Below are 21,761 nucleotides of genomic sequence, written 5' to 3' on the forward strand. Positions count from 1 at the left end.
GGTCTCAAACTCCTGGGCTCAAGCAATCTTCCCACCTCCCAGTGCTGGGATTACAAGTGTGAGCCACACTGCCCGGTCCAGATCGATTTTTTCAATTTAATGCATAAAAATTTTCCTCAGCCTAGGGAGATTTTTTTTTCTTTTTTTCTTTTTTTTTTTTGAGACGGAGTCTTGCTCTGTCGCCCAGGCTGGAGTGCAGTGGCGCGATCTCCGCTCACTGCAAGCTCCATCGCCTCCCGGGTTCATGCCATTCTCCTGCCTCAGCCTCCTGAGAAGCTGGGACTACAGGCGCCCGCCACCACGCCCGACTAATTTTTTTGTATTTTTAGTAGAGACGGGGTTTCACCATGTTTGCCAGGATGGTCTCGATCTCCTGACCTCGTGATCCGCCCGTCTCGGCCTCCCAAAGTGCTGGGATTACAGGTGTGAGCCACTGCGCCCGATGTTGGTCAGGCTGATCTCGAACTCCCGACCTCAGGTGATCCACCTATCTTGGGCTCCCAAAGTGCTAGGATTACAGGCATGAGCCACTATGCCCAGCCAGGAAGATTTTTTTTTTTTAAAGATTAAAATGCATACAATGGAATGGTGTAAGATTGGCCAGGTGTAGGCCGGGCGCGGTGGCTCAAGCCTGTAATCCCAGCACTTTGGGAGGCCGAGACGGGCGGATCACGAGGTCAGGAGATCGAGACCATCCTGGCTAACACAGTGAAACCCCGTCTCTACTAAAAAAAATACAAAAAAACTAGCCGGGCGAGGTGGTGGGCGCCTGTAGTCCCAGCTACTCGGGAGGCTGAGGCAGGAGAATGGCGTAAACCCAGGAGGCGGAGCTTGCAGTGAGCTGAGATCCAGCCACTGCACTCCAGCCTGGGCGACAGAGTAAGACTCCGTCTCAAAAAAAAAAAAAAAAGATTGGCCAGGTGTGGTGGCCCAGCACTTTCAGAGGCTGAGACAGGAGGATCACTTGATCCCAGGAATTCAGGACCAGTCTGGGCAACATAGCAAGACACTGTCTCTGCAAAAAACTAAAAAACTAGCCTGACATGGTGGCCTGTGCCTGTGGTCCCAGCTCTTTGGGACGCTCAGACAGAAGGATAGCTTGAACCAGCCCACCCAAGGCTGCAGTGAGCCATGATTGCACCACTGCGTTCCTGTCTGGGAGACAGCAAGACCGACTCAAAAACAAACAAAAAAATAGGATCATGGTTTTAAGCTAATGAGAAGGTGAGGGCACACAGCTGTTCAGAGAAGGAACACACAGGTTTTCACACACCGACTCTGCCTTTAACTTGCCCCCTGAAGTCAAGCTGCCCACCTATGAGTGGCCACCATAGTCACCTGTGGTCACCTGCAGCCAGAGGCTTAGAGACAAGCTGCAGCAGCTGCAAGGTTCTGGGAAGGGGCCTGAGACTGCCCAGCCCAGGCAGGCTGGAACGGTGGCTACGTGGTGCAGCCTCGGAAGTGGGGGCAGCCACGATGACCCCAGGAAAGGCTCAGCCAGCAGCACGTTAGTCAGTTCTGTGGTTCCTTCCCGGCACAGGCTTCCCAGAGGAAGGGACAGCTATGTGGGGACAGGCCGCAGGCAGCCAGCACAGGAAGAGGGGCCACATGCACCAAGGCCTTGATGTAGAGAAAACAAGTCCAGGCAACCCCCATGAATGTGGAGGTGGCTGTAGCCAGGAGGGGGGCGCCTGGAGACAGGGCTACAGCCAGGGATTTCAACAGGACAGGCAGGTCCCAGGCTGGCAGCGAAGGGCCTGAGAGCAAGAGATTTAGGCAGCAGGGAGGAAAGGGAGCCGGGATAGAGGAAGCTGGGCGCCCTGATGACACAGCTCTGGAGCGTGGGAAGCAAAGCCCCGGCCACTGCCCAGGAGACCTCATGGCTCTGGCCCCGCAACCAATTCATGGATCACAAAGGAGTCTTGCCGAAAAAGCACGTAGGTCTGTGTGTCCAGGCCAGTGAACTGGAGGGGCCTCCAGGCTGGAGTCGGACTCACCAGCACCAGTGCCGCCGGAAAACCCCTACCTCTACCTTCTGCTCTGCTGGTCAAACCCAGCACGGTCCCCATGCCCCCATGCCCAGCTGGGGTGCCATCAGGCCTCCTGGCCAAGTCTCACACCCTGGGCAAAGCCAAATCCTCTTGAAGCTCTCTGCAAAATCCCCACACCACTGGGGACCCCAGAAGCAAAGTTGAGCCCAGACACCACAGATAAGCCCTCCCTTCTTCCCAACCCCTCTGTCTGGGCACAGAGCAACCCCCTCTTCACCAGTCCCCTGAGACCCTGGCTGCCCTGGCCACAGGCCCAGGCCAAAGAAGGGGCTCCAACCCTGTCTCCCATACCATACCTGCGCATGGGATGGGCCCTCTCCTGAGGCCCTGCCCACCACCACCCTGCCTGCCCTCCGCTTTGCTCCCCGCCCCATCTTCACACCCACCCACCCACCCAGTCCCTAGCCCCATGGCAGCCTGCCCTGCTGGGGCTCTCTGGTGGTGGTGGAGCAGGCCAGTGGGCTGTGACCTGGTGATCCCATGCAGAGGTGACCTGCGACAGGCAGACACTTCCCTCTGGGGTCCCCTACAATAGCCGCAGGGAGACCAGGCCCAGTGAAATCCTGCCATAGATACATCCCGCACACACCGAGCCCTCCGAACGCACAGACCCGTGCTCTGCTCCCCGCCTGAGCCTGAGGCAGACCTGCAGGAGCCACCTCACCTGCCCCAGGCTCCTGCCCCTGCATATGCTGTGGGACTGAGGTGGGAGGAGAGCCTTCCACGTCTGGAGGCCACCCCGTGCAGGGTGGGGCTCAGTGCCAGCTCAGTCAGCCTGCAGGATTTCTGGGGTCCAGGGCCACCACTGCGGGACTGGATGCCCACCAGGGCTCCTGGGAGTCCCAGTGAGGGACCCAGGAGGCACAGAGGTTACCTCTCCAAGCCACATCCTTCTCCTCCCTCCCCTGCAGCCCAGTACAGGAGTATCTCAATACCACGGGTCTGCTGGAGACCAATTTGGGGGGAAGGTCCTGGGTCCCACCCACGTGACCCATCCATTAGGGGGCCTGTCCTACCCAAATGTCTCTCAAACCTGTCCTGTGCCCACTGTCGCCACCACACCCTGGCCTGGCCACCACCTTTTCATCTCAAAGAAAGTGGTAGCCTCCCCTGTTGTCCTCACCTCCACGCACTGGGCACACAGCAGCCAGCGCTCTCCAAGCACAAGCAGGTCCCACCACAGCCCTGCCGCTGCCCTCCCGAGGCCATCCTCACGCGGGCACCTGCTCTGCTGCAGCAGGGTGGACCTTGCCAGGCCTCTGCTGAGAGGCTTCTCGCCTGATCCTTGGTGGCTCCCCTTCCCTCCCTCTCAGCCCCCCAACACTGAGACGCCTGTGTGCCCCTGGGGCGGCTGCCTCACCCAGCACTGGATACGAGGGTGTTACCACAGGAAACGTGGAGCAAGAGAAGAAATGAATTCCTGGAGTTCAAGGATGGGCTGCACTTTCCCAGAACTCTGCTAATATCATTGACTTCACTAGTAGATTAAAGGAGAAAACCTGTATATTGATCTCAAAAATTCTGACAGCTCATTTGATAAAAACCAGCATTTATAACAAGGGATGATGCTCTCTGCATTGTTAACATGAGAATAAATGCCCCTCGTAGCACAGCGGGGCACCCTCCCAGAGCCAGGCGAGGCTGCTGAGGGGAGGGCATGTGAGGGTGAATGCCAACGGTGCAGGCGCAGCTCTTGGTCCAGTGCCAGGACATGGGACAGCATTTACCCAAGTCAGCACTGCTCCTCTTGGCACCTGAAACAACTCAACTCACCATTTACTAGAGCTGAGAGAGAGTTCATTGAGAGGCTGGCTTCAAACGCAGTTAAAAGAGCCGAGAGATTTCTTCAGGCCAGCAATAACAAGTTAGGAAAATACAGCAGGAAAAAAACTCTTCGTCAGCACAAAACGCTCTGGAATAAGACAACTGATGATCAGTCAGAGCTGATGCAGGGGACGCCCCGGCTCCAGGATGGCTCCAGGACCAGGCTCGGGGTCCGGGATGCGGAGGTCCCAGATGGCAGACGCTGCGCTAACCTGATTCGGCCGCAGTTCTGCTCACCCTCCCACTGGCTCTGCCAGGAGACTCATTACACAAGTCCCCATCAGACAGCGAGGCCACGTGGCTTGTCTGAAGCTCCAACACTGGGTGCTGGGCAGGCGGGAGGAGTCTGCCCACTTGGGCACTGCTGGGGGGATGACCCTTAGAGAAAGGACTGCAATACCCAGCCAGCAACTTAGAAATTGTTTAAAAATTGTGTCTGAAACCTCGTGCAGTGGCTCACGCCTGTAATCCCAGCACTGTGGGAGGCTGACGCAGGCAGATTACTTGAGCCCAGGAGTTTGAGACCAGATTGGCAAACACGGCGAAAACCCATACCTACTAAAAATACAAAAATTAGCCAGGGGTGGTGGCTCACGCCTGTAGTCCCAGCTACTCAGGAGGCTGAGACAGGAGAAGTGGAGGTTGCATTGAGCTGAGATTGTGCCACTACACTCCAGCCTGGGCAACAGAATAAGACTCCATCTCAAAAAAAATAAAAAAGAACTGGCCAGGTGCTGTGGCTCACGCCTATAATCCCAGCACTTTGGGAGGCCGAGGCGGGCAGATCACCTGAAGCTGGGAGTTCGAGACCAGCCTGACCAACATGGAGAAACCCTGTCTCTACTAAAAATACAAAATTAGCAGTGCGTGGTGTTGCATGCCTGTAATCCCAGCTACTTGGGAGGCTGAGGCAGTAGAATCACTTAAACTCGGAGAGTGGAGGTTGCAGTGAGACGAGATTGCGCCATTGTACTCCAGCCTGCTGGGCAACAAGAGCGAAACTCTGTCTCAAAGAATAATAATAATAATAATAATAATAATAATAAATAAAATACAAACTTAGGCTGGGCCCAATGGCTCATGCCTGTAATTCAGCACTTTGGGAGGCTGAGGCGGGCAGATCACCTGAGGTCAGAAGTTCGAGACCAGTCTGGCCAACATGGCGAAACCCCATCTCTACTAAAAATACAAAAATTAGCCGGGTGTGGTGGCGGGCGCCTGTAATCCTCGCTACGCAGGAGGCTGAGGCAGGAGAATCGCTTGAACCCAGGAGGCGGAAGTAAGGTGATCCAAGATTGCAACACTGCACTCCAGCCTGGGTGATAGAGCAAGACTCTGTCTCAAGAAAAAAAAAAAGAACTTATAACAGTTTACATTCTTCCCTTCACTAAACTTTAAAAAAATAAAATAAAAATCGTGTTGGAATAGAAAATATTCACGTGACTCAAACACTGAGGGCAGAGAGAGGCAAGTCTCGCTCCCCCCTTCTCTCTGTCTCCCCCGCCCCCCCACACACACACTGTGAAAATCACTGTTAGCGGCTCGCCCCCCCCCTTCTCTCTGTCTCCCCCCACCACACACACACACTGTGTGAAAATCACTGTTAGCGGTTTCCTGTTTGTTTCTCCAGAATTTCTTTACAGAAAATCAAGCAAATACCATGTGATTCTTGGTTTTCTCTCTTTTAACACAAACGGTGAAATCTTCTGGGCACCATTCTGCCCCTGCTTTCCCACCCACCCCACGCTGGAGGCCTCCTGCTCTGCACGGGGACCGCGCCCACGTCTGGCCATGCAGAGTGGCATGTGCGGGCCCAGCCTCCGAGCACACGCAGGCCAGTGCCCGTCTTCTGTTCGGACACACACTGCATTTGCGGCTCTGACAGACGCTTTCTCTGGCCTGGTTCCCACAGCTTCACCAACAGAACCTAGATCCAGATTTGCGATTTTTGCCAATACGAAAGGTAAAAAATGGTATCTTGGTGTAAATTAAAGCTTAAATTTTGAAAAGCCCTTAACCCAGAAATTCCTTTTTTTTTTTTTTTTTGAGATGGAGTCTTGCTCATTGCCCAGGCTGGAGTGCAGTGGCGCGATCTCGGCTCACTGCAAGCTCCGCCTCCCGGGTTCACGCCATTCTGCCTCAGCCTCCCGAGTAGATGAGACTACAGGCGCCCACCACCATGCCCGGCTAATTTTTTGTATTTTTAGCAGAGACGGGGTTTCACCGTGTCGAGCAGGATGGTCTCGATCTCCTGACCTTGTGATCTGCCCGCCTCGGCCTCCCAAAGTGCTGGGATTACAGGCGTGAGCCACCGCGCCCGGCCTCCTTTTTTTTTTTTTTGAGACGGAGTCTTGCCCTGTCACCCAGGCTGGAGTGCAATGGCGCTCAGCTCGCTGCAACCTCCACCTCCCAGGTTCAAGTGATTCTCCTGCCTCAGCCTCCTGCGTAGCAAGGATTACAGGCGCTCGCCACCACACCCTGCTAATTTTTGTATTTTTAGGAGAGACGCGGTTTCACCATGTTGGTCAGGCTGGTCTCATACTCCTGACCTCGTGATCTGCCCAACTTGGCCTCCCAAAGTGCTGGGATTACAGGTGTGACACACTGCACCTGGCCAGAAATTCCATTTTTAACAACAGCCATAGAGATGCACGATGACCCAGCTACAACACTGTTCACTGTAGCCATTTCTAATACAAAAATCCAAAATGAAGCTCAATGTCCTATGAGAAAGGATCGATTGGTTAAATATGATATGGCTGCCATACAGGGGAATGCTGTATTGTAAATCAATGTCACAGAGAGATGCCCAAGCTGGATCACTAAGTAAAAGAAGTTACATATGTCTAAAATACTTCATAACATTAAATCATGAAATTACAGGTAAATTAACACATACTAAAGTACACTGTGCGTGCTTTTTTATTTTTTTTACTTTTTTTGAGACAGGGTCTTGCTCTATAGCCCAGGCTCACTGCAGTGTTGACATTCTACGCTCAAAAGATCCTCCCACCTCAGGCTCCCAAAGTGCTGGGATTACAGGCACGTGCCACCACGCCCAGCCCACTGTGCACACTTTTTAAAACAATGACTATGGAACAAAAACATGTTAAGTTCTACATTAACCAACTACTGAAGGATGGCTGGGTGGGTTCCATGGTGGCCACAAAAAATCTATGTCCATGTCCCTGGAGCTCATAAATGTGGCCTTATTTGGAAACAGGGTCTCTGCAGGTATAATTAAATAAAGGATCTTGAGATGAGATCATCTTGGATTACCTGGGCCCTAGATCCAAAAACAAGTGTCCTTAGATGAGGAGAGACACAGAGGCAGGGACTGGCATGACCCAGCCACAGGTCAAGAGGCAGTGGAGTTGGAAGAGGCAGGCAGCCCTTCCTAGGCTCTTCCCGGTGCCTTCGGAGAAAGCGCCGACCTGCCGACACCGGGTTTTTGATTTTGGCCTCCGGAACAGTCAAAAGATAAATTTCTATTGTTTCAGAGTGCTTTGCTTGTGGTTCTTCCCCGTGGGAATCACAGGAAATCAATAGACAGTGAGCAGGAGCAGGGTGCTACAGTGACAAATATCTGAAAATGTGGTTGTGGCTTTGGAATTGGGTAATAAACAGAAGCCGGGATATCTTGAGGCACACAGTAGAAACAGCCTAGCCTGTCTGACCAGACTGTTGGTAGAAATACGGGCATTAAAGGTGCTTGTGGTGAGGCCTTAGAAGGCAACGAGGAAAGTGGAGGAAAGGTGCTTCTTACACTGAAGCGAGACTTCGCCGAATTGTGTTCACTGTCGGCTCAACAGAACTCGTAAGCAATGAACTTGGATATTTAGCTGAAAAGATTTCCAAGCAAAGTGTAGAAGGTGTGGCTTGGCTTCTTCTTGCTGCTTATGGTAAAGTACAGGAAGAAAGAGATAAATTGGGCCAGGAGCAGTGGCTCACGCCTGTAATCCCAGCACTTTGGGAGGCCGAGACGGGCAGATCACGAGGTCAGGAGATCGAGACCATCCTGGCTAACACGGTGAAACCCCGTCTCTACTAAAAATACAAAAAAAAACTAGCTGGGCGTGGTGGCAGCCCCTGTATTCCCAGCTACACGGGAGGCTGAGGCAGGAGAATGGCGTGAACCCGGGGGGCGGAGCTTTCAGTGAGCGGAGATCACGCCACTGCACTCTAGCCTGGGCGACAGAGCGAGACTCCTCTCAAAAAATAAAAAATTAAAAAATTTTTAAAAAGAAAGAGATAAATCAAGGAAGGAACTGTTAAGCAAAAAGGAACCAGCATGGGTGATTTGGGATATTTGCAGCCTATTTAGATTGCAAGAGATGCTAATGTTGGGAGGTTCCCTGTTAGGAAAGTGTGTTCTGCAGAGATGAGGTGTGTGACTCATGGGTCCATTCACTCATCTCAACAGAAGCCAGGAACAGAGACGAGATGATCCAGGGAGGATCCAAGTGAACGCTTCTCTCTAATGGCCTGACTCCCTGTGACATACAGGGGAGACCCAGAAGGTTTATGAGAATGTTGTACCAGCGGAAATACTGCCTGCTTGGATTGAAGGGGACAGAGACAGGATGAAATGAAGGAAGGTATTGGGCTTCTGAGTCTACAGGCAAGAAACAGGATGACAGACCCAGGCAGCTGCAAACATGTGCTGTCCTTCGAGAAAAAGGAAGAACGACTCCAAGGTCAGAGCCTTAGGCCTAGAGGCAGAGGCTGGCAGAGCTGCAGGTGTGGGGGGGGCACTGAGCCACAGAGGGGCATTCCCAGGCCTTGAAACCCCATGGAATTCGCCCTGCTGGATTTCAGACTTGCTTGGGACTGGCAACCCCTTTATGCCTTTATATTTCTCCCTTTGGGAATGGCGATGCCTAGTCTATGCGTAGTCCAACATTGCAGTTTGGAGGCATAAAACTTGCTTTCTAGTTTTACAAGTAAAAAGATGGAGAAAAATTTTGCCCCCATCTGGATCCTACCCAGAGCCTCACCAACACCTGATTTAGATACAACTTCAGTGATCATATTTGAGACTTCTGAGCTGATTAAATGTTGTTCTTCTTGGTTTTTTTTTTTTTTTTTTTTTTTTTTTTTTTAAGATAGGGTCTCATTCTGTCACCTGGGTTCAGCCTCCAGGGTTAAGCATCCTCCTACCTCTACCTCCTGAGCAGCTGGGACTACAGCCATGCACCACCACACCTGGTTAATTTTTATTTATTTGTTTATTTTTTGAGATTGAGTCTTGCTCTGTCACCCAGGCTGGAGTGCATTGGTGCAGTCTTGGCTCACTGCAACCTCTGCCTCTTGGGTTCAAGCCAGTCTCGGCCGGGCGCGGTGGCTCAAGCCTGTAATCCCAGCACTTTGGGAGGCCGAGACGGGCGGATCACGAGGTCAGGAGATCGAGACCATCCTGGCTAACACGGTGAAACCCCGTCTCTACTAAAACATACAAAAAAACTAGCCGGGCGAGGAGGCGGGCGCCTGTAATCCCAGCTACTCGGGAGGCTGAGGCAGGAGAATGGCATAAACCCGGGAGGCGGAGCTTGCAGTGAGCTGCGATCCGGCCACTGCACTCCAGCCTGGGCGACAGAGCAAGACTCCGTTTCAAAAAAAAAAAAAAAAAAAAAGCCAGTCTCGTGCCTTATACACCTGAGTAGCTGGGATTATAGGTGTGCACCACCACGCCTGGCTGATTTTTGCATTTTTAGTAGAGACAAGGCTTTACCATGTTGGCCAGGCTGGTCTCCTGATCTCAGGTGATCCACAGGCCTCCCAAAGGGCTGGGATTACAGGCGTGAGCCACTGAGCCTGGCTGGGCTAATGGAATTTTAGACTTAGAGTTGATACTACAATAGGTTGAGACTTTGGGGCATGTTGGGATAAGAAACATTTACTTTGGAAGTGGGGCAGATATAAATTTTGAGGGGCCAGAGGATAGACTGTAGTGGGTTGAATGGAGGTCCCCAAAAGATATGTCTATGAACAATTCCCTAGAACCCATAAATGGTATCTTATTTGGAAAAAGGGTCTTTGCAGGTGGAATTAAGACAAGGATCTTGAGATGATATCGTCCTAGATTACCCAGTGGGGGGGCCTAAAGCCAAAGCCAAGTGTCTTACAAGAGATGGAAGAGAAGCCACAGGGAGAGGGCCACGTGAGTATGGAGGCCGACACTGGAGTGATGCGGCCACGAGCCCAGGCACCGATGGCCACCAGGAGCTGGAGAGGCCAGGAACAGAGTCCACCCTGGAGCCTCCGAGGGAGCGTGGCCCTGCCAACATCTTGATTTTGGACGTGTGGCCTCCAGAACTGTAAGAGAATACATTTCTGTTGCTTTAGGCCACCCAGTTTGTGGGCACGTTTGACAGCAGCCACAGGAACCTAAAACAGGGCACCTTCTTTGGGGGTATTTGTATTCTGTAAACGACCATGCATTCTTGTGGCCGTCACGACAGTGGCATCCAGCTGTGTCTCTTAGGCCTATCCTGTGCCTGCTCTGTTAGCTTCCCAGGTAGCCACTCATTTAGCAAGAAAGAAGAGAAAGAGATGCACTTTCAAAAGGTCAAAAGACACATTCATTTGAAAAACAGAGCAGAATAAAAATCATAAAAGCCACACCCAGAGACCCTGACTGCAGATACCTCTTTCTGCTGCACCTGCAGACCCGCACTTTCAGCCCTGACCCGACCCACTCTCCCACCCAACCCCCACCCCCCATCTGCCCTGGTGTGTCCCTGTGGATGGCCTTCCGTACCCTCACTGCCCTGCTTGGCCCTAGCCCGCCTGACACACCAGCCTGCCCAAGAGCACCCAGACTCAGACCAGCCACCCTGCTGCCATCCTGGGGCCTTCCTTTCCTGCAGCCCTGGCCCTGGGTCTGCCCCCACCCCGGGAGTCACACAGGGACACAAAGTGATCCGCATCCCATTCCTGGTCTTGGGTCCCCTCTGCCTCCGGGAAGCGGCAGCAACAGTCCTGCCAAGAGCTGCCCACCAGCTGGGAGGACTCTTCTGCAGCTAACCAGGACCCAAACCTCCAAAGAGCAAAGGAAGAGAGGGAGGAAGGAGAGCAGGCCCTGCAGGCTGATGTCCCAAGTCCTACAGGATCCTGTCTTCCCAGCTGGCTCCCTGCTTCCACCATCTGAATGCGTGTTCCCAACTCCCCTTCCGCCTGGTCTGCCATCATGCCAGGCCACTGCCCCTACAGATGACCCGGCCCATGCCCCATTTTGGGTTCCTGACCTCATGACTCACAGTCCCCGCTCTCCCAGCCCTGCATCTCCCTACCCACTGTGGGTCTGTGGGCATCAACCATGACCCAATGGTGGGAGATCTGGGCACCTGGCCCCATTAGCATCACCCTTCCCAGCCTCCTCCAGTCCCTTCTTGAGGTAGCTGGCCCCTGGCCCCTCTGCTGCCAGCTCCTCTTGGGCTTCACTGGGGAAACTGAGGCCACAGGGCACCACTGCCCACACCTTCCCAACAGCCCAACCCAGGGAAAATCTCCAGGGCCCTCAGTGGCAAGCAGCAGTCTCGACTGGCCAATGATGATGTGTGGCTGGGTAAATGTGAGCAACCACTCAGCATTCACCCTGGCCAGGAGATGCCCATGCCCCCTATGGCCATGCAGGTCCCTCAGGCCAAGGCCCAGGGAACTCCTTCCCCAGGGAACTCGGGCCAGTGTCCAGCTGAGGCTGTGCCCTGCTGTGGCCTGGCCTCCATGTCACCACTCTGTCCTGGAGAGGGTTCTCCCTCCCTGCCACCCTGTTGGACCCACCATAGCCTGGCACCAGCACGGCCTCCTGAGCACTTCCCACATGCCCCCAGCACCTCCAATCCGAAGACACCCCAAGCAGTCCCGCTGAGGTCCCCAACACCCCTCATCACCTGGTCCCAGCACCATCCAGGCCTCACCCTGCTCCCGACGTGGCCCTGCTTCCTCATGCTCCTCCCCGCTTCGCAGAGCCAGCAGGCCCCCATGGCTCTGCTGCACGGCTGCCCACGGCTCTGCTTCCCGGCTGCCTGTTCTCATAGGCCCCTAAGCTCTGGAGGACCCCAGGCTCAGAGCTCTGGCCTGAGGCCTGCCCCAGTGATGGCCTCCCAGCCCGGCCTCCCCACCTCAGCCCGGCATTTCCTGCACCCCAGTGTCTGCACAGGCGTTCCTATCTCACAGGCATCTCTGATTTTATGCACCCGAGGCTAAGTGCCGGCTCTTCCGCCCTCTCTGCCGCAGGCACATCCTCTCCACCCCAGGCTGCTCTCCACCTCCACAGCCACCACCCGGGTCTCCTCAGCCGCTCCTTGGGAGGCACCAGACCAGGATCTTGCAGGGGTCCAGCCAGCTCCAAGTCCACCTATCTCTCCCACCCAATGCTTGTTTCCAGCCACAGCTGCCACAGGACAGGGCTCGGCTTGGCTTGGGGGTACAGAAGTGCAGCAATGCACAGCCCCTGTGTCAGGAAGCTGGATTGGCAGAAGGGGAGATGTTTACAATCGTCCCTGTTAACCCACAAGCCCACAGCCAGACCCTATGAGCGTGACACCAAGCATGACATCGAGTATCCCTGAACATCTCGGCCTCAGCCCCAAGCAAATTCCACAAAGATTAACGACAGAGATGTTTAAAAAAATGCACCAGTGCTGGAGGCAGCTCTCGGCAGATGTTTTTACAAAAGAAAACCATTTTAAGCATAGCATAAAATCCAGAAATCAGAAAAGACTGGTGAATGTTAAAAACTGATATGGCTAAAGAAACCACAGGCAGAATTAAACAAAAATAGATGCGTGGTGTGAGACCCGTCCACGGCGTGACCAGCTACTGGGGACACAGCGGGAACTTTCAAGGAGCTGAAAAGTTCTGTTCCATGAGGTGGTACTGATCACAAGCAACTTCCAAGTTTAAGCGAATACAATCGTCCCTCAGAATCAGCGAGGGATGGGTTCTAGACTCCCCATGGACACCAAAATCCACAGATGCTAAAGTCCCTGATGTAAAAAGGTGTAGTAGCCGGGCATGGCAGCAGCTCACCCTGTAATCCCAGTACTTTGGGAGGCCAAGGCAGAAGGATCCCTTGAACCTAGGAGGCTTTTTTTTTTTTTTTTTTTTAGAGATGGGGTCTCACTATGTTGCCCAGACTGGTCTCAAACTCCTATGCTCACGTGAGCAGCCCTGAAAGCATGATGGCAAGTCATAAAAGCCAGAAACAGGGCTGCATTCCATTTCCATGTGAACATAGGAGTTTAAGACCGGCCTGGCCAATAATGCTTTTGAATAGGCAATTCACAAAAGAAAAGGTGCAAATGGTCAACAAGTCTAGGAGATGTGCTCAGCTTAATTAATAATCAAAGAATTCAGGCCAGGCACGGTGGCTCATACCTGGAATCCCAGCACTGAGGCTGAGGCAGGTGGCTCACTTGAGGTCAGGAGTTCAAGACCAGCCTGGCCAACATGGGGAAACCCTATCCCTACTAAAAATACAAAAATTAGCCGGGTGTGGTGGCACACACCTGTAATCCCAGCTACTCGAGAGGCAGAGGCAGGAGAATTGCTTGAACCCAGGAGGCGGAGGTTGCAGTGACCTGAGATCGTGCCACTGCAGTCGAGCCTGGGTGACAGAGTGAGACTTCATCTCAAAAAAAAAAAAAAGAAAACATTGGTGTAAAGTTTCATGACTTGGGTTAGACAGTGGCTTCTTAAATATGACACCAAAAGCACAAGCAACCAAGGAAAAAAATAGATACTGGAGTCATAATAATTAAAACAGACGTGCTTCAAAGGACACAATCAGCCAGGTGAGGTGGCTCACACTGTAATCCCAGCATTGTGGAGGCTGAGGCCAGGAGTTTGAGACCAGCCTGGCCAATATGGCGAAACTCCATCTATACTAAAAATACAAAAATTAGCCAGGTATGGTGGCAGACGCCTGTAGTCCCAGCTACTCGGGAGCCTGAGGCACAAGAGTCACTTGAACCTACTCCAGTCTGGGTGACAGAGCAAAACTCTGTCTCAAAAAAAAAAAAAAAAAAAAAAAAAAGACACCAGCAAGCAAATAAAAAGGCAAACCATAGAAACAGAAAATGTTTGCAAATCATATTTCTGATAAGGGACTGGGATCTAGAATATATAAAGAACACTTACAACTCAATAATACCAAAAGGCAAATTCTAAAATGGACAAAGGATTTAAATACACATTTCTCAAAAGATATAAAAAATGACCAACAATCACATCAAAGTGCTCAACGTCATTAGCCATCAGGAAATGCAAATCAAACCACAATGAGATTCCACTCGACACCCACTAGGATTAGATGTCTGCAATCAAAGAGTCAGATAATAACAAGTGTTGGTGAGGATGTGAGGAAATTGGAAACCTCGCACCCGGCTGTTACTGGGAATGAGGAATGGGGCGCCCACTTTAGGAAGCCATCTGGCAGTTCTTCAAATGGTTAAATATAGAATTACCACACAGCTGAGCAATTCCACTCCTAGGTATCTACTCAACAGAAATAAAAAACATACGACCACCCAAAAACGTGTATGCAAACGTCCATGGCAGCCTTACTCATAACAGCCAGCCCACTATCCATCAACTGATAAACGCGTAAGCAAAAGTGGGCACTTCCACGCCACAGAACTGACTCCAGCGCGGGGCGGGTGAGGTGCTGATGGCGCAGCGACTTGAGCAGCCCTGAGAGTGTCCCGGCAAGTCGAAGAGGTCAGACCCAGGGCCAGTACAGGCCAGTACGGGCCAATCCATAACCACTGAAAGCAGAGCAGTGTTGCCAGGGGCTAGGTGACAAAATGTTCTGGAATTGACAGCTACCCAACTCCCAATCTACTAGAACCACTGAATTGGACACTTCGAATGGGTGAATGTTACGGCATGTGAATGACTTCTCAATAAAGCTATTAAAAAATACTAATAATCAGCATAAGGTCAACCTAATCGGTACTGACATGAAAAGCCATTGGCTCCAGAGGAAATCTCAGTCTGAGCTCCCTGTGAAGGGGCGGCCAAATCTGTGTGTTCTCTCCCGCCCTCTCTCCCGCGCAGCCCTCGCCCCAGCCGGGAGCCTCGGTCTCATCATTTTTCTTCGTATACTTCCACCCTGTTTGATTTTCTTCTTCTTCTTCTTCTTCTTTTTTTTTTTTTTTTTTTGGAGCGTTTTACTTTTGACAGTAAACACCGGCCAAAATTCCTCTCCAGTGAGCCCCAAATAACCTCCAGCCTGCCCTCTGCCAGCTGAGCACCAACCACTGCAGACAACGCCCTACGCCATCACCCACTCACCCGTGCAAACACCCTGCAGTGCTGGCTGAGGGCCTGGGGCCAGTGCCAGGACACAGATAACCAAGCTCAGAGTCCAGGACAGGGGAGAGTGGGGACACATGAGGGGGCCAGGCACAATGGCACTGGGCAGGCCCGGGGCTGGCGAGGAGTCCTGAAGAGAGTGCAGGCCACAGGCTGGGCACATGCTCTGTGGGCACCGAACACACCCAGCCCCTCTCCAGGCCCACTTTTACCCCAGACCAATGCAGGCCTCCCACCCCTGGACCCTGCCCCACACCAACCCCATGCACTCACCAACAGTACTCACCCCAGCCTCCTTCTCACCCCTGCTGCCCCTCCAGGACCACCTCACAGCAGACCTAAGCCCCACTCCCCGGCCTGCATTCATGCCCTGACCCTCCTTCTTTCTTCACTGACCGCCTCACCTCCACTCACCTGCATCACCACGACTTTCCCTTAGAACTGTCCCCGCCCTGCCTCACCCACCCCAGGTCTCTCTCCAGGCTCCCATGGGATGGCAGGACGGCCCAGCCTCTATGAGCTGTCACAGGCCAGGCTTGGGGGGCCGGGCGACTGGACACTTACTGGCAGCTGGGCCGACTGTCTAAGTCACCAGCCCACAGCCCTCAGCATGGAGGCCTCTCCCACAGGGCGCCCAGAGCTCTCCCACCACAGGCTGCAGTAGCCTCAGCCCCAGAGGAATCTGCCCTGGATGGGGGACAGGGAGAAGGGGGGTGGTTGAGGGGCTCAGGCAGACAGGAAGTTGTTCTGGGCGGAGCAGTGGCCGACTGACTGTACAGGGAAGACTGGGGATTTCCAGGGGACAGCCAGGGAATGACGTGTCCAGGGGAGGGTCTGAGATGTTGTGGGGTGGGGGTGAAGGTCACCGGAGTGAGGGTCAGACAGGGAGCTGTCTCTGTGAGAGGGCAGAGTGAGGTGGAACCGGGGCAATGCCACAGAGGGGAGGAGGCCGGGAGGCCTAAGCCAGGGTACCTCCTCAGTGCAGGGATCAGCTGGGCAGGGGTCCCTGGGTGCAGGCCTGGCCTCCCTGCCTCCTCAGAACCACCAAATGCTGAGCTGGGCCCAGAACGGGCCCGCAAATGCTTACCATGGAGGGACTTGGGTCTGCCTCGCTGTCACGGGTTGGGTGGCAAGGGGGGCCGTGCCCTCCCGCAGTCCCTCCACCCCAGGGACAGGAAGGGCCAAGGCTCCTGCCCTCTAGCAGGTCCAATGGGCTCATAGAGGTCAGGCCTGGAGAGGTGTAGGGCACACGGGCCACCTCTGAACTCCTGCACGCCCTTCTAAGCCTTGGCCCGTGGCTCCCAGACACAAGTACCAGCCCAGCCCCTCCTGTCCCCTTGTCGCAAGCCAGGAGCTAAGGGGACTTGGGGTGCCTGGTGGGCTCAAGGAGCCTCAGCACCTGCCTTGCTGTTTAGCCACTCTCAGGCCAGTGCCACACACATGCGGGCAGCTGCACCATCACGTGACGACTCCACTTCAGGTAGGCACCCCAGCACCCCCTGCCCCTCACCAGCCTCCACAACCAAGCCCAGAAGGCAGACAATGGGCCAAGACTGCAAGTGTGTCCAACACCAATCCTGGCCTTCAGAGGAGCTGAGCTTGGGAGGGAGGGCCCTGAGATAGGATTCCAGCAACCTCCAGCCATCTGTCTGGCTCACCCCTGGATGAATCAGAAGTAGCCCCCACCCTAGGAGGTAAAGAAAAGACATCCCTGGGGCCAGGAAAGCCTCAGCACAATGCCCCGAACAGGCATTGTGCACCCTAGGCAGCCCAGCAACCTGACCAGACCAAGAACTCCAGGAGGAAACCATTCTGCACAGGTCCCGCACTTTGAACAGAGTGGTCAGCTCAGAAACAGCTGTCTTGGGGCTTGCCAGGAGGGCTGGAGCCAGGTGGGCGGCTGCTTCCCTGCCCTACACCCCAGCACCTTCCGGGTGCTCCCTCCAAGGCAGGGCTGGCCATGCACAGCATGAGCAACAGGCCGCCCCCTCAAGGCCTCCCCAAGGGTGCAGGAGTGTCTCCCCTGGCCCAGATGAACTAGTCACACAGGCAAAGGGGCTGGGCACAGCACTGTCAAAGAGAACCACAGCAGCACATCCACCCTGCCCCAGAGCCGTCCACGGAGGACGCCTGAAGGAGATGAGTTCAGGGCACCATGAAACCTACCCAGCTGGGCAAGGCTGTGGTGGAGAGCGGCACCACGGGGCCCCAGCAGAACCTCTCTCCCTGAGCTGCCCTTGGGGGCAGAGCCAGCAAAACCAGCCACGTGGAGCTGGAGCCTGCTCTGATCGGTTCTGCCTGGGGCCCCCACCACGACCTTCCCCAGCAGCTCAGTCCCTTGCCCCTAAGCCTCTGCAGGCGGAGAGCCAATGCTGTGTCCACAACCGCCTGGAGCTGGGCGACCCAGGCCGAGCCAGGCAGCTGGGTTGCAAGAATGGCAGGTGGGTGCCAGGGCCTGGGCAGGTCCAGGGGCTCCCCGTGAGCGTGGACTAGGGCAAGGGGGTCTGCCGAGGCACCAAACAGGAGGCACCAAACAGTTGGGCAGGCCACTCTGATGCTCCCCTAGTGAGGAAGGAGGGGCCACCATGACCCCTAGCCCACAGCTGTCCCCTAGGGAACAGAAAAGGGGTGTGTAGGGGGTGCCCTGCCAAGGAAGGGTGGCAGCCCAGGCCCTCACCAGTTTAGGGAGGTGAGGAGAGCCGGCAACTATGTGACCCATTGCCAGGCGGCACGGCCTCCCCTGTCCCATGCAGAGGTGTCCCAAAGGAGGGGCAGGGGATGGTTCAGCCTCGACCCATGTGTCTGCTGGCCACAGACACCGGATCCTGGCCCAGACAGCCGACCCCGACAAGCCCTGAGCGCCCCCACCCGCCCGAGACCCGCCCCCACCCACCCGGGCCGCGCGATGCCCTATTAAGGGCATGGCCGCGGGGGCTCAGCGGAGCGCGCCCGTCCCTTCCCTAGGCACTGGCGGCCGTGGGGGGCGATCCAGGCGGACGAGGCCGGCGGAGTGGCCACGCTCGGGTCGGCGATCGGACCGCCACCGTGGACAACAAGGTGCTGGGCGGCTGGGCTGTCAGGAGCGGCCGGCCCGGCAGCGGGGCGGGGGGTCGTACCTTTGTACTTCTCGCGCACCTCCTCGTAGGCCTGGATGAAGTCCTGCTCGTCGGGCTGCGGGCCAGGCGTCAGCAGGGCGGCCATGCCGGCGGGCGCGGGGCGCGGGGCGCAGCGGAGCCTCCAGCACCCGGCGGCCACTCTGTCCCCGCGGCCGCGCGCGCCGCTTAAAGAGGCCGCCCCCGCCCCGCCCCCGCACCCAGGATGCCCCACGGGCGGGGCGGGGCCGGGGCCGCCGCGGCCTCCCGGCGGGCCGGTTCCGCGAGTTCCGAGTCCCGCACGCACGCCCCTTCCCGTTCCCGCCCGGTCGCGGCCGCCGACACCCGGGGTCCTCGGGTGGCCCCTGCCCAGAGGCGGCCCCGACCTGTCTGTTCCCCGCCGGGCCGGCGACCTTACTGCCTCCGAGATGCGCCCCTGCCCGCCCCCCACCTCGCTTCCCGCGTGCAGCTGAGAACTTTCCCATTGCAACACTGGAGACGACTGAGTCGGTATAAACAACCCTTAAAACACCACACATAAGAAAAATTAAGTCCACATACAAGGACTGGAATAGCCCATTCACAGAAGGAAAAAATGCTCGGTGATAATTAAAACAGCTCTTTCCACCCATCAGATTGGCAAAGCTCCAGCTCTTCCCGCCTTCACCAATGTCGGCCACCGTGTCTGGGATGCCCCTGGCCGTGTTTTCTCCAAGCTTAATGCCACATGTCCTGTAACTGCAAGTCCCGCTTCCAGGAATCCGTCAGAGGTCCTAAGGAAACCGTCAGAGGACGCAGAGCCCCGGCGCGCGGAAGGTGCTTGCTGCGGGCACAGCCTTTGCAGTGAGTACCGGAGGCCACCACAGTCAGCCAGGGCCTCAGGACCCCCCACACTCCTCCACAACTGTAAAGGTGATGCCGAGGAAAGCCCAGGCGTGGGAACGACACAAGTGATTCCCTTTCAAGTGGGAAGAAAGTGACTTCTTTCTTTAAAGTCCGCGTGTGCTGTGAAAGGCCCTGAAGGTCATGCAGGTCGAAGCAGACCCTAGGGCTGGGGCTGGGTCCAGGGCGGTGACCCTCTCCTTCCCTCTTTCCTGCTCCCACCAGCCCCGATTCCTGTGGCCTGCAACATCCCCTAGGGCTCCGCACCTGGCCTTGCAGCCCTCTCCTGGCCTCCCGCAGGGGCCTCCCTTCCCTCCGGCTGGAACAGGTCAGGACTCTCCAGCTGAAGCCTAGAGAGCTACGGCTCCTCCCTCTCCTAGCACACCCTGCCCATGGCCTCCAGCTCTAGGTCACCCACTTCCCTCCTGCCCTACCCCTTCCCCAGGCCTCTCGCAGGTGCTTCCCATCCTGGAGGCTGGGGCTCCAGACAACCAGGCGTCCCCTCCCTATACACTGCTCCTGTACATGCCCACCTGGCCCCCATGGTGGCAGCCAAGACCGAGGGCCTTGTGGGCAGCTCTGCCCCAGGAGCCCAAAATATTATCCTTGTTGCATCTGGGCACTGGACCGTTTTAAAGTCAATGATGGACGCCGCAGCAAGAAGCCCAACCCCAGGTCTCATGAACCGCCTAGGCCGGCCCAGCAGGTGGCGCTGCGCCGCCTGCACTCACCTGGGATGCGCGAGGCCCTCCCTGACCCGCAGATCCCCCCGGGCCTCCCCCATCCAGTCCCAGCTCCAGCGCCTAGCACGCAGCGGGAACTCAGTCAACCTGCGTGTGCTAAGGCGGTGCACAGGCAAGGCCCTGCGCAGTTACCTGCGATGCGAATGACCGCCCGCTCCGCAGGGTCCAGCACACTCCCGTTGCTCCCAGCGCCACCCCCACTGCGCCGGCTCCGCTGCGTTTTCCCAAGGTTCCAGGGCAGTGTGTCCCCGGGGCTGGGCGAGCCACTGCTTCCATTGGAGACATCTTCAGGGACTGCCCGGACCTCAGCGTCCTCACCCGACATGGCCTCCTGGAGGGGAAGCAGGAGGGGTCACACCTCTGCCTGTTCAGGAGTGGACTCTGCACGCCGACCCACCCACCACCTTCTTAATCTAGACACTGACCCCGCCCCACTCACCCTCTCGCCTGGACACTGGCACCCACACCCCTCCTGCACCCTGCTGTACCCACATACTGACCCCCATGCTCTCGCCCCAGGCACTTACCCTCTCTCCATCCATGACTGCCTCGCCCCCTCCCGCCCATTCCTCAGACACCCACACAGTGACCCCCCCCCCAGCCACTGGCCTCACCCTCCAGTCTATCACCAGGACACTGACCACCCTGGCCACCCCCACTCCCGCACATTGAGTGCCACTCTCCTCTCTTAGTCACCCACACCCTCCTACTCTGTCACCCAGGGGCTCAACCGGCACAGGACAGACCACCTTCCACCCTGTCCAATGGAAGGCGAAAGGCGACTACCTTCACTCAGATGCGGGCCTCCACTGCCTCCATCCCAAACTGGACCCGCCTCTAACCCTCTAATCGTAGGCAGGCGAGGCCATCAAGGAACGCTGACCACTGCCCCCACCACTCCCCGGGTCATCAGGGAAGGACACCCAAGCCCTTCCCCTGGACACCAGCAGTCCACCTCCAAGCTGTCTTGACCTCTAGGACTCCCCATCACGCCACCCCACCTCAGCCCGCAGTCCCACCTCCATCTCCGCAGCGAAGGCCTATAAATAGCTACAGCCGCAGCGGCGTGGGCCGCCGGAGCTCTGCTGCGGCGAGGCCGGGAGGGAGCCCAGGCAGCCGCTCCAGCAGCCCACCGTGGGGGCGCGTACACCTGCACGGCGGACGCAACCAGGGCGCACGCATACCCACGCGCGCACACTTCCCAGCCCCCGTCCCCAAGAGCACTGGAGTGCGAGAGGTGAATGGGACTCTGTCTCGGCGAGGGTGGGCTGGCGTGGGGGCACAATGTGGGCTCTGTGCCTCCGCCCTCAGGCCAAGGGCTAGGGAGGAGACAGCGGACACCGAGCAGGGGCCCGCCGCGCCCCGCCCCCACTGGCTCCTCCACGGGCCGCCCTGGTTGCAGTCCCCGGCCCAGAGCCCTGCGGTCAGCCGCGCCTCCCCAGCAGCCTTTCCTGCCTACACCCCGGGCACCGCCCGTCCAGTTCCGCAGTCTCGAGCGCGCAGGGAGATCCTGTCCTCTCGAGCGAGGGCAGGAGGGGGCGCGACGCAGCCCCCAGTTCCGTGTGGCCTGCGGCCGGAGACCCCCCCCCGACCCCCACCCCGCAACGCCCGCACGCGGCGCGCCTCTCCATCCTGGCCCCGCGGTCTTACGTGCCTGGTGGCTCCGCTCGCTTCAGCTCTGCCGCCGCAGCCAGACTGCTCGGGCCGGGAGAACGGCGGAGGCGGCGCAGGCGGGGCGAACCCCGAGCCCCGCCCCGGCCCCCACCCAGAGCTGCACCGCGCGGGCCCGGAGGAGCGCGAGCGAACGCTGCCCGCGAGATCGGGCGCCCGTGTCTGCGCGGCGCGCCCGT

At 56.5% G+C, this 21,761-nt stretch overlaps 1 protein-coding gene across 14 annotated transcripts in view; it reads right to left on the minus strand.

Moving 5' to 3' along the window:
• LOC101018472 (plectin) overlaps positions 1 to 21,761 on the minus strand; it is a 69,950-nt gene that overhangs the window by 40,225 nt on the left and 7,964 nt on the right. For 8 of the 14 annotated variants that reach the window (XM_031669832.1, XM_031669830.1, XM_031669831.1 and 5 more), the window contains one exon: positions 20,044 to 20,242. In XM_031669832.1, the coding sequence (XP_031525692.1) occupies positions 20,044 to 20,242 (199 nt within the window). Of the gene's footprint in view, positions 1 to 18,310; positions 18,448 to 20,043; positions 20,243 to 21,565; positions 21,691 to 21,761 lie in introns of those variants that run through there. The other 6 variants (XM_031669839.1, XM_031669838.1, XM_031669837.1 and 3 more) reach the window with 3 other exon arrangements.

This window comes from Papio anubis, chromosome 8 (genome assembly GCF_008728515.1).
Source record: "Papio anubis isolate 15944 chromosome 8, Panubis1.0, whole genome shotgun sequence".
NCBI classification, from domain to species: Eukaryota; Metazoa; Chordata; class Mammalia; order Primates; family Cercopithecidae; genus Papio; species Papio anubis.